The sequence below is a fragment of the Grammomys surdaster genome, unplaced genomic scaffold (genome assembly GCF_004785775.1).
Source record: "Grammomys surdaster isolate TR1022 unplaced genomic scaffold, NIH_TR_1.0 186, whole genome shotgun sequence".
NCBI classification, from domain to species: Eukaryota; Metazoa; Chordata; class Mammalia; order Rodentia; family Muridae; genus Grammomys; species Grammomys surdaster.
This window is the reverse complement of record NW_021604631.1, coordinates 2,107,621-2,120,601: the sequence shown is the minus strand read 5'-3', so window position 1 is coordinate 2,120,601 and position 12,981 is coordinate 2,107,621. Positions and strand designations below refer to the sequence as shown.

At 43.1% G+C, this 12,981-nt stretch overlaps 1 protein-coding gene across 6 annotated transcripts in view; it reads right to left on the bottom strand.

The window, feature by feature from the left end:
• The window catches only part of Cald1 (caldesmon 1), a 179,865-nt gene that overhangs the window by 29,181 nt on the left and 137,703 nt on the right, over positions 1 to 12,981 (bottom strand). For 3 of the 6 annotated variants that reach the window (XM_028768345.1, XM_028768346.1, XM_028768347.1), the window contains 2 exons: positions 7,427 to 7,573; positions 4,255 to 4,654 (listed from right to left, as the gene is read on the bottom strand). In XM_028768345.1, the coding sequence (XP_028624178.1) occupies positions 4,255 to 4,654; positions 7,427 to 7,573 (547 nt within the window). The other 3 variants (XM_028768343.1, XM_028768344.1, XM_028768348.1) reach the window with 2 other exon arrangements.

The following is a 12,981-nucleotide window of genomic DNA, read 5'->3' as shown; positions in this document are numbered from 1 at the left end:
TGTTTATTTGTTTGTGTTTTAAAGGACAGGAGGGACTTTGGGAAATGCTTCCCCTGCAAGGGCAGAGGAATGTTTGTGTTTACTTTCAGTTGGCCTACCCTGTTTACATTGTGTGGATCCCTAACCCTGCCAGGAAAGGTTTCTGTTTGCTTTTATGTGATAAAAATAAAAGAAAGAAAGAAAAGAAGGAAAAAAAGGAAAGAAAGAAAAGAAAGAAAGGTAAAGAAGAAAAGAAAGAAAGGGGAGGAAAGGAAGGAAGAAAAGAATAGGGAGAGGTTATTTAAATGTCTGAACCATGCTAAATGATCTAAAATTGCCTATATAACACACCAGTCCAGCTAGCTGGAAAGGGAGAACTCGATCCATTCAGTCAGCAGTTCATCTATATACAGTGTTAAAATCTTAAAAATCAATCTTTTGAAAAACCTGATCGGAGACGATTATCTAGCCTGGTATAAAAAAGAAGCCGGAAGTTATGAGGGCTGGAATGTGCTGTTGGGCAAACTGGGAAAGGGATTCTGGCAGGCCTGAAACCAGCTATTCCCTGGAGTGTTTGACTGATACCATGGACTTTGCCTTATCTGAAAAGAGGCAGAGGGATGACTGAGGATGAGCCTCTTCTGACTCAGACATGGGCGTGGGATGCTTCGGCCGTTACAAGTAAATCATTATCTGGGGTAACTAAACTTTCACAGCAGCAGAGGGCATTCACTGCAGCCCCCACTCCACATTTCATCACTGAGTTGCGGATCTCCTGCTCTCTTCCCGGGTATGACACTATTTGAGTTTAGTTCTGAGACAGCTTTGTTGTATAGATGGACCTTTACTCAGTCCAGGGTGTTCAGCCGTCTGTCTCCTTAGCTGCCTGGTAGAGCTAAATTCAGTTTCCGGGTCATCAGTACTTGCACCTTCTCCCTCCTTCAGATAGCCAGGGCTCACAGTCAAACCACAAGCTCTACTAGAGCAGAGAGGAACGTAAGTCTTCAAGTAAGTACACAGGGTCTTTCTTCTTATGTGAATCTTACAAAGCCACCTCAGGGAGCCACCCACATGTTACTTAATACGGCCATCTATTTTCTACACATTTTCTTTACAGTTCTGGATTTTCTTAATGGATGCTCTAACAGAGCAAGACTCCATCTGGGCCAGTACCCTGTGGCTACAGATCATTTCACCAGTCTCTTGGGACTAGTGAAATTCAATTCAGGCATTTCTGTGTCTGCTGGTTCTGTTTTACCACATCCAACTGCTTGAACTTACTGGATAACATGGCAATGTGTAGTGTCACCTGAGGCTATCATAGGCGGGATGGTTAGAACCAGGTGAGGCTTTCTGCCGGGGCATTATATCCTGGAGTGCTTTGGCACCTGTGTGCAGAAGCCTCACTCACTTACCTATGAGCATCCCGGCACCAGCTCCCCTGTGTGTGTGCCTCATTAATGCAATGCAGAGGATTTGGCCAAACTTGGCTTTTTGAGAACCATCTATCATCTTTAGCTCACCGAATTTTCTACTAAGATCAAGGTGTGTGTGTGTGGGGGGGGGGCACGGTGTGCTTTTCAATGAAAAAGTTAAAAACGTGTTAATGGAAGCCAGCTGGAAATATTTCATGATTGAAATGCAAGCAGAGAAGAGTTCACAGAAACCAAAGTTACACTGTAGGAGCAGGACGTAGGCAAGACTGAGGAGCAGGGCTGTCCAAGTTCTTGACTGACAAGCACTAAGAAAGATAATTTGTATGAGAACGCTGTACTACTGCCTACATGCCATCAGATGCATCTAATTCCATTTCTTTATATTTTTTGAACTAACAAATGTATATGTGTATGAGTGTATATGAATGTGTCTGCACACGTGTGTGGTATATGAGTGTGTATGAATATGTGTGTATGTGTGCATGTGTGCAAGGTTACAGGTTGATTTTGGATGTTGTCTATTGCTGTCTCCCATAACTTTTGAAACAACGTCTTTCAATGAAGCCAGAACTCACTGTTTGGCTAGATTGGCTGCCAGTGAGTCCTGGGACCTCCTACTCATCTGGTAAATGACCCCCCTACTGCCTCCCAAAGTTGGAATTATAGACACTCCCCTACACCATGCCCAGCCTTTTATGTGGGTGCTGGGGACCCAAACTCAAGTCCTCCTGCTTTAGTGACCAGCACTTTACTCACTGGACCGTGTCCCCAACCTGATTGATTAGTTCTGAGACACTATACTATGTCACCAATGACTCATAAGCCAAGGTCTGGAAACCACAGGAGAGGAGTTGAAATTCCAAGATCAGATCCCGGCATTCTGCTTTCCGTGTGGCTTTAGGGTATGATTATTCTTAACGACATTTACCTCTTCCTTTTTGAAGGCAGGCTTGTCATCTTGGGGCATTTGTCTTTGAGCTTGCCCTTTAACTCCCTTTTCTTCTTCCTTTTCCTTTTCAAGAACAGTGAAGGTCACGTAAACAGAAGCCCTGTCTAGCTTGCAAGAGTGAAAGGGTGCTCAGATCACTCTGCGTGGGCTGTGATGTCTTTGTGGCTGTCTTAGTGACATACTCAGACCACTTGGTGCCAGTGGTACCTGGTGCTGGTGGTTTGTCACCAGGGGTGACAGACGTGTCCCACTCCACCCGATTTTTCCCCCGTGCCTCCCACTGTGCTCACTGGAATCTAGCATGACATGATGTTCCAGGCATTGACATCCTGCTCATGGTTTTCTCAGTTACAGCCATGTGCACAGGCCCCTGGTACAGAAGCAGGGGTGGAAAACAACTTCAGTGCAATGCAGTGGCAGAGGGCTCACTCTGGAGAGGTGAGCGTGCAAGCATTTCTCTTGTCTTTTACAGCTCTTAGAGGGCTTTTTTTTTTTTTAAATGCAGCCTTGCAGATAGGAAAAAAAGCCCACAAAACTTTTGTATTTTACACTTCCTTCCCCAAATGCCATCCCCATCCTTCCTGAGCCACATAGCAAAAAAGAGCAAACTACATACTCTCAATCGGCCATCAGTTGTTAACTGGCACTACTCCAGACAAATGGCTTTCTGCAAGTCTACACTAAACCTGGGTCTACATGATGGCAAGTCAGGCTTTTGAAGATGCTTTTTTGTTTATTTTTGTTTTTGTTTTTGTTTTTGTTGGGGTTGGGGAGCATCCAACACTCTCCTTTCTCTCCTTGATTACAGTTGACTTCAAAGGATTTATATTTTTATCTAAAACTAAATGTCCAAACTTAATTCTTTATTTCAACTCCCCAACCCCTAATTTTAAAGTTAACAATAAAAACTGCTGTCAAATACCAGATCGAGGTACGGGCCTCTTGCCTCATGCACACCCAGGGAAGATGACAGAAAGAGGGAGTCCAGATGCAGATGTACAAAGACGCTGAAAGAAACATTCAGCATCTTTGGGCTAATTCATTTTTTTTTTTTTTATAACCACAGCACCCAAGCACAGAGCAATTGATTTCTCTCTGGTTGTCCCATTAATTTGGTCGATTGCATACTCAGCCGTGGTTCAATTGCTTCATGCTTGGGTGTTTCTATGGCCTGTAAAAAAAAAAAAAAATGAATAGTTTGCTAACTGATCAAGCACGTGAGGCGATGTGCACGAGGCCTCAGCCCCCGGTTGGGTGTGCATTGCATTTCTCATGAGTCACAGGCATCACACAGTAGGTGCACAGTGCTTACTGTACCTGCTTCTTTGGGACAGCTGTCTGCGGTCTGTTGTCTTGCGCCTCCCGTCCGTTCACCCCTTTCCTGTCCGCTTTCTCACCTCCCTTCTCCCCCTTGTCTTTGGCCTCTCGCGTCTCACTCCTTTGCTCCTCCAGATGCTTTTTTTGTCTTTGCTCTGCTATCCTAGCCTTCTCCTCCTCCTCTGCCTTGGCCTTCTTTTGCTCCTCAGCTACTCTCCTCTGCTCCTCCTCCCTCCTCGCCCGCTCCTCCCGCTCCTCGGCCTCCCTCCTCGCCTGCTCCTCTGCAGCTGCTTTCTGTTCGGCCTCCATTCTTGCCTGTTCTTCCGCTAGCTTTCTGTCGTGCTCAGCTTTGATTTTTTCTCGTTCTTGTTCTTCTGCTTCCAACCTCAGTCTCTCTGCCTCAGCTCTCTCTCTCTCTTCCTCCTCCATCTTTTTTCGACGGGCTATCTCCTTGTCTGGTTCCCCACCCCCCTCTAGTTTGGACTCTTCCGCGCTGACTTGCCCGTTTTCCAGTACCATCACCACAGCTTCCGCTTGGGTTTCTGGTGTTTTCCCTTCTACCATCTCCTCTACCTGATTTTCGCCAAGTCTCCCTCCCTTCAGCTTCTCTTCCTCCTCCTCCTCCTCCTTTTCTTCTTTCTTTTTGTCTTCAGCATCCTGATAGCTGTTCTTCTGGTAGGACTTGATGACCACTTCTGTTTCTTCCACCTCATACCGTCCTGAGCGACTCTCTCTTTTTTCTTCCCCCTCTGCTGTCTCATTTTCGGCTAAGTCATTTTGCATTCTTCTGCTTGAGACTGAGAGACTGCCATCTGTCACGGTCGGATCAAACTCCTTCTGACGCTCTAAGGCTTCCTGAAGGCGTTTTTGACGTCTCTCTTCTCGCCTAGCCAGGCGCTCCAGTAAGGCTGCCTCCTCATCACCTTCTACCTGAGTGTTTGCAGTGGCTGGCTTAGACTCTTCATCAGGAACACTGCATGACAGAAGGAACAACACCAAAGACAGCTTGGTTAATCAACCATACAGAGCCACCCACAAGCCAGAGCAGGTGCCAGCAGTATCCAGCTCACATGCCCCTAGATGTTACCACTCTATGCTTCCAACTGAGCCTATCCAAGTCCTCGCTCTTGGACTTTCTCAGGTCTCTGTGTCCCCTCAACTTGCTATAGGAGCTCTGAATATTAATCCAGAGCTGAGGGGCATCATCATATAAATACTTTGGCTTTTCTCTGTTTTAAAGGATAACTTGACAGCCGTGGCTCCTACTGGAGTTATACCACTTATGCTGGAAAGCGACTTCTACCTGGTTGCCTTCCCTCCTGTGTCTCGATTAGCTAGACCCCAAACATCGTTGTCTGAGGTTACCATACAAGCAGCCTACTTGCGATTAAACCTTGATTTCAGGATCTGTGTCACTGTGGATCCCAACTATGACAAGGATCAAATCAGAATAATGAGTGAATTCTGTGAGTGTCATAGTTCCATATTGATGCCACCAAGTCATTCTTGATCTGGATCGGTGGGGCCTGAGGTACTTGAGGAGGAGTGTGGAGAGTGTGAGAGTCTACATTCATGCCAACAATCTTCACTTTGGAGACATCTAAGTGTCCTCCATAATTCTCGGGGTAATGACTGCCAGTCAAGGATGGCATTTCCTACCCTCTGCCCTCCCTCATACCTAAACAGGACCAGGTAACTAAAGAAACGTAAGTATAAACAGTGCATCCAGGACAACACAATTGATTAGGTGTGTATTCTCTATGTTTGCCATCTCTGTTGGTGTTCAGAAGGCTCTGGATGGTGAGGGGATTGACAGAGCCACAGAGGACAGGAAGACTCCTGAGGCTCACTGGGGAGTCAATCTGGCTGAATCAGTGTGCTCCAGGTTCAGTGAGAGACCCTGCGTTGAAAAATGATGGAGAGGCAGGTATGGTGGTACATACCTTTAATCCCAGCAAAGAAGGCAGAAGCAGACGGATCTATGTGAGTTTGAGGGCAGCCTGCTTTGCATAGCAAGATTCAAGGCAGCCAGTAATACACAGTGAGGTCCCCCTCTCTCAAAAACTAATATAATAAAGCAATAAAAATAAGACAGCACTTTATCCAGTACACAAAAATATCCACAGTGCACTTATATACTGTGTTAAAATATTAAAACTGTCATAGCAACAACATTACCATAACTAATCTAGACAATCTAACTCCTTTGTACAGATTTCCAAGAATAAAGAGCCTTTTCTCCTTTTCTCCAATTGGGTAAAGCCTGGCTAAACCCAATGTTTATTTTTAAAAGAAAAAAAAAAAGGAAAAATCCAAACTGTAGCGTGTCCGTCATCTTAATCACTCTTCCAGGGTGCTGGACACTGCCCAGACCAAGGGCGTTGGCCCCTCCTGGCTGGAATTACCAGTCATGTGATACCAGAACTGTGACTGGAACTGGAAGCATACGTCCACAATGTTTAGAAACTCCATCAAATTTCATGGTTCATACCAAACTTGGCTCCTCTGATATTCGAGTTCACTTGGATTTGGAAAAACACATCCCATAGTTAACAACAAATATTGCAGAGGAAAGCCTAGATTTTAAGCCTTGTCGGCCTCTGCCATTGCTGGAGGACATTGTCACTGTGAATTAGCCACACACAGATTACATGGCTACAGGAATATGAAGAACTGGGAGGTCAACGGAAAAGGTCTACGCATAGGATGTTTGGACCAACTGAATTCTAATGTTTTAAAAAGGTACTGCAAATTCCAAAGCGCTAGCCAGACAAGAATACTGTTAAGAAATCCACAGACTCCACTGAGCCTTTGTTTTCTCTCTTTTACAGAACCTGGTTAACAGCCAGTTAAGTGCCAGTTGAAGCTGCTTAGTCCCAAGAAGACTTTATACTTGTAGGTAACTAATATGCCTGCAAGAAACCAGGTGCTCAGACCTGAATGTATTTTCCTTAAAAACCACTTTTTTTGTTTTTGTTTTAGTTCTTTTGATACAGGGTCTTGTGTAGCCCAGGGTAACCTTGCCCTCACCAAAAAGCCAAGATTAACCACAAACTCCTGGTCCTCCTGCTTTAACCTCCTAAATGCTGGGATTCTAAGCATGTGCCATCATGCTTAGCAAAAGAATTTTTCAACTTAGGTAATCTCATAAAATAGCTAGTAATAAAATTAAAGCAGAAATGGCATGTAAGTAGAAACAAGACTTTTGTGTATGCTGCTGACTTGGTTATATTTTTTTTAAAGTGAAGGAACACAGTTTGCCAAGTTGGGATTCAAAGCTAGTGAGTGAAATCCAGTGATCGTAGCTGTCCCTCCTCCACTCCTCTTAGCTATACTTCCTCCCCAGTTAGGGACTAATTACCAATGACCAAGGTTTCTAGCATCTACGTAAACATTACATTTTTTATAAAACTTGCCGAATGCTTCAGCATTTGCAAGACCACCCTAGGAAATGAGCTGAGGAGGCCATGACCTTTACCTTGAAAAATAGACCAAGTTAATGGAGCTATTAACAGCCTCTTCTTAATATACAGTAAATAAAAGAAACAAACCAAAACCACATGTAGCTTGGACTACATAGTGAGTTCCAGCTTGGGATACCCAGTCAGAAACCACCTCAGCAAAACCGAAACCAACCATTAATGGTTGCGTTGGTCTGAGGACGGAATGATGTGCTAGCAAACTCCATTCACCGAGACAGGTGAACATACAACCCAGGGATGCCTCCATGAGCGGAGGACAGTACCTGTTCTGGACATGGGCCTCCACCTGGTCTGCCACCTGTCCCAAGGACTCTTCCTCTTGCTTCTGCCGCAGCCTTTCCTGACGGGCTCGGCGGCGCCGTTCCCTGGCGGCCTCTTCTTCATCATCATCGTTTCTCTGATAGGCAATTCTGCAACAATATAAAGACAGGCACCTGAGCATGCCAGCTGACAAATGTCATCATCAATGTCCTGGCCAAACAGCCTGGAATGCCTACTGATGGACCAGAATTCTTTCTAAACGGACAGTTCATTTTCTCTAATTCGGACACCCAACCAATTCGTTTTCAAACTTTTTTTTTTTTTTTTTGTATTTGAAAAGCATCATCCAATGACCCAGGGGATAATTTACATTGATCAAATAAACCAGAACATCTATACCAAAGCGGGCTGCTTTTGGAGACTGTGGGCTAGCATATTTGCACTTCTGTACTGAGCTAATTATCACATGCAAGATTTATACATGGAAACAGCAAGTATTGAACCCAAATAATCAAGGTATGTATTAAAAAGAATTCGATACATTGTTTGAACTAGAGCCGGCTCTCATACAAAGACCAGAGAGACTGGAGTCACACTACAAAACCAAGACTCTGGTCTAATAAGCCAAAGTTGTTCATTAAAAAGGAGGACACTAGATATCTTCTTTGGTCAAATTTTGTTTTCCCCTTCAGTTACTTTATGATAGTGTCTGTGTGTGTGTGTGTGTGTGTAATTGACCACTGGTAGGTAGCTTCAAAGTATGTGCACTGTGAGAGAGTGTCAGTTAACTCAAAGGTTCCATATTGCTCACTAAAACATGTATTAGTAGCCCAATACTCTTATGCTGTGCTGTGTGTGTGTGTGTGTGTGTGTGTGTGTGTGTAGACTTGCATGTGTATATGTATTTGCATGCGAATGTATACACATGCCTATGGAGGTCCTGAGGCTGATGTTAGGAGTCCTCCTTGAAGGCTTTTCGCCTGATTCATTGAAACAGGATCTCTTAGTTGAACCTAAAATTCACTTATATGGCTACATAGGTATCTTGCTTCAGATGGAATTACAAGAGAGCTACCATGCCTACCTACATTTATGTAGGATTTGAACTCCAGTCCTCCTCCTTATGTGGTAGGTGCTTTAACCACGGAGCAATCTCTCCAACCCAAAGCAAGAGATGTCTCTATGTGGGAACAAACTTTTAAAATACATGCAACTACAAAACAATTAATTTTCATATTAAAGAAAACAAAATAGAACCATAGTCATACAGTCCATGACATGTGAGTAATGGTAGCTTGTTCATGTTAGATTCACAAACTAGGCTTGCATAGGCTTAGATCCAGCACCTTTATCTGTGTCATCTTTTTCTTCAACAATATTATTGAATTATAGTATTGAATTATACTATTGAGTATCATTGAGTTACAGTATTCAGTAATACTATTCTAAAGGTTAGCTCATTTGCTTTTCGTGACTTCAGAAATTCTGACTTTATGCTTACTAAAATCTGCTAGTGTGTCAAATGTCAATATAAATAAAGTGTCACTATATGTGCACATATGTGTTCTATCTATTATAGATATTCTATTAAACTAAGTGGTAATTGTCCACAGATATGGAAGGAAGAGTAGAATGGTAGAATTAACGTATGCCTAGATTAATAGTCAGAAAACTTGGTTCTCAGAAGGACTACTTGGTCTTTGATCAACCTGTCATAAGTTCCTTTGGCCCTAAGTGTGTGGCAGTCACATAGAAATGCTGGCTGTGTTACACTAGAGCGCAGCAATGGGTGCCATCATCTTGTTCAATGTTAGACAAGTTCAGCTAAGGAACAGCCTTGTAAGGAAAGATGAGTTCAATTCTAGATGTGTTGAGTGTGAGGTGACAGCATGACACTACACAAATGTCCCTTTCTAATTCAATTATGGTGTCATTGGCAGGAGAGAGCCCTTCCCAGTGGTTTGGCTTCAGCCTTCAAATTCTTGGCCTAATATTTCTTTGGCTTACTTCTCAGTAGACTGCTCAAACCACAGCAGAGAGAACGAGTCCTTAAAAGCTGCTTCTCAAACTAATCAAAGAGGAATTCTTAATTTGGTCTCTCCATCAGATCAGCCATGAAAGCAGTCTGTTTTGCAGCCTTCTTCTTTTAAGACAAGCAAGAGACGTGGAAGGTACATGTGGGGTACCCCCATGCTAAAGGCAAAGCTCTCCCTCTTGTAAAGCAATCAGATTTAAGCCAGTGTTTCCCAATATATGTGAGATGTCACCATCTTCCTCCTGCCTACTCTGTGAACTTCATGAGTTGCTGACTGTCTTTAGCTGGGAGATAAACTAATTTTGGTACTATGGCCAGGTCACAGCCAGCCTTCCTTCCTCTGTGATTTCTCATTGGAAATCCAAGGAAAACCTGAGCAAATGCCACCATCTCTAATGTCTCTTCTCATTCTTCTTGCTTCCTGTATCTTAAAATCTAAGGGCAACCCACTAGCTGCTCACAACCCCTCTTCTAGGATACAGTTGCTAGAGGTTGCTTGGGAATGATCTTTTACTGTTACTAATAAAATGAGGAATTAAAGTTGTTTATCAAGTTAAAACAACAACAAAGGCACCGTCATGGTGTCACACTATTTCCAATCCTAATGGCCTAGATTCTGGATCAAAAGCATATCAAGTGCAGTAAGTCAGAGGTACATTTGGTAAATCATTTGCCACACAAATGTAAACACTGGTGTTACAGTCCTCAGTACCATAGAAATGCTGCATGGATGTGGTGGGCCTTTAATCCCACCGCACAAGAGGTAAAGACAGGGAGACACTCAGGACAAGCTTACTAGCCTAGTTGAATCAGTGAGCTCTGAGTTCAAATGAGAGACCCTGCCTCAGTTGAAGGTGGAGAGTGAGAAGATGCTGATTATCAAAACCTTGGTCTCCTCATACATGTGTACTTCCTGTACACACATGAACACACAGAACCACACACACATACACCATATACATACATACTCACATAATACACACTCAGAACTGTACCACACACACCGAATACATACACACTCACATGAACACACTCAGAACTATACTACACCACACATACACCACATACATACACACATGAGCACACTCAGAACCACACATCCACCCATCCACACACCACACACTTACACACATGAACACACTCAGAACCACACACACACACCTCACATACATACACAAACACAGTCAGAATCACACACACAGAAACACAAAGAGAGAGAGAGAGAGAGAGAGAGAGAGAGAGAGAGAGGGAGGGAGAGAGGGAAAGAGGGAGAGAGGGAGGGAGTACAAAAGAGTACATATCAGTTGGCTTTATAAGTAAAACCATGTGGATGACAAACTCTTCAACTGGGAGACTCCTGTATTGGCTCCTCGGAGAGCCAAGCAATTGGTGGCTTATAAAAAAAGCAGTGGATCTTTTGTACATCCACCATGGATTTCTTTTTCTTTTCTTTCTTGTTTCTTTTTGTTTGTTTTTTGAGACAGGGTCTCACTATGTAGTCTATGTAGTCTATGGCTGTCCTGGAACTCACTCTGTAGACTAGGCTGGCCTCAAACTCAGAGATCCACTTGCCTTTGCCTCCAAAGTGCTGGTATTAAAAGTGTGTGCCACTATGCCCAGCTAGGGTTTAATTTTTCTTACTGAAAAAAGAAAACTTAGTAGTTTGCTGTTCTGAGTCTGAAAGTAATGGGCTCTTGTTATGTTTTAAGACTAGACAACTTCCTAATGTATAAAGACAAAGGTAAATTAGCTGCTTAGAATCATTCCAACTAACTCTGACATGATGCAAGTTTGATGTATGTTTTAATTTCTAATAAAGTGGGGTCATGTTATATGTATTATTTCACAGTTTTTTAAAATTAAACTTATTCATGGCTATATTTTAACACATCAACAAACTACATCAATGGAAACAGTACTTTTATATCTATATACACCAGATGGTAATTATGCAGACATGTTATAATCTAATATTTCTCCTGCTGGATATTAAACATGATTCCCCAACTTTATGTTCCTATAAGCAGTGGTGCAAGGACTTCAAAACTGCTCAGAAGTTAGAAGCTTGAAAATGTTTTCTTTGGAGGCCATTGATAAGCTGGCCTTCAGAAAGGTAACACAACTCCAGTGATATGTGGGCACGCCCACTTCACCATCACACAGAATGTGTCCAAAAGGACAGACACGGTTGCAGGATCCTTACTGTATCTGCTATAGTAGTAGCTATGGTTTACATTAAAGAGGGTTAGCATCTCTGATTTCCCACACACCGGCCTTAACCTTGTTTGAAACGCTGCTGACAAACAAAATTCCTATCTAACCAGATGGTTAGAGATGCGTAACGTCCCCATGAAATTTCAGCAGATTCCAGTATTAACCAATCCATAAAGAAAAACACCTTTTCTAGACCATTCAGGAGCCATATGGGATTCTGTGGTCCTCTGAAACAACTGAGAAGGACTCAGCTACATTTCATACAGTTTTAATCAGATATATTTCATTGTGATATTAAAAAAATAGGTAATCTCTAAGTCTACTAAGCAACTGTTTATTAAATAAAACAATTGGGAGGGAGCCCATGAGCTCCTGAGCCATGCTGGCTCTAGGAGGGTTTATGATGGAGTGTTATGCCTTGTTTCTTGGCAACTGCTTTTGCTCATCACTTGGTCACAAACATCTGGAGATGTGGTCCACCTTTCCAGTGAAAGGTCAGTGTAGCTAAGAGCAAAATGACTCAGCAAATATTTAGGACAAAGAGAGGGACTCTACCATGTACTCACATGCAATACTCACAAAGGAGTGCAGACAATCGCCCAAGACTGTAAGAATGACACGCTATCCATGACAGGGAAAAGTAGAGGGCTGGTGTTTCTTCCATTCTCAGAACCATTGCTTACAGGCCCTGGTATGACTTGATAAGAAAATTCAAATCTACATACCAGCAAAACTCTCTCCTAAGGTCCTGGCTGTTCCCAAGAAAACTAACTTAAGTCTTGTGACACCAGACCTCTGCTGCCTCCGTATAGGACCAAGTTAAATTCTGGTCCTTTGAGATAGAGAAATTTATATAAATAAAAGCATTCAAACATGACAAACAAATCACCGAGGATTCATTTTCTATCAGTCTGTCAAGAGCTGACTGTGCACCAGATGAGAGAGAGGAACCACAGAGGTGCTTCAGAAACACAGTCTTTGTCTTCCTGCTTCTGTGTTCCTTCCATTGACTGTTCATGACTTGTACAACACTAGAGAAACTCTTAACCCACTGTCTACAGGATGGCCTGGGTATAGTGGTGCATGCTTGTACTCTCAGGTACTTGGGATGCTGAAGTAGCATTATACAGTCAAAGCTAGTCCAAGCAACTAATTCAGATACTGTCACAAAGTAGAAATTGAACATGGCTGGGGTGTAGTTCAGTGGTAGAGTGCTTAACATATGCAAGGCTGTAGGTTTAACTCCCATCACCACCACCACCAGCTCCACCACTACCATCACCACCACCACCATCATCACCACCACCA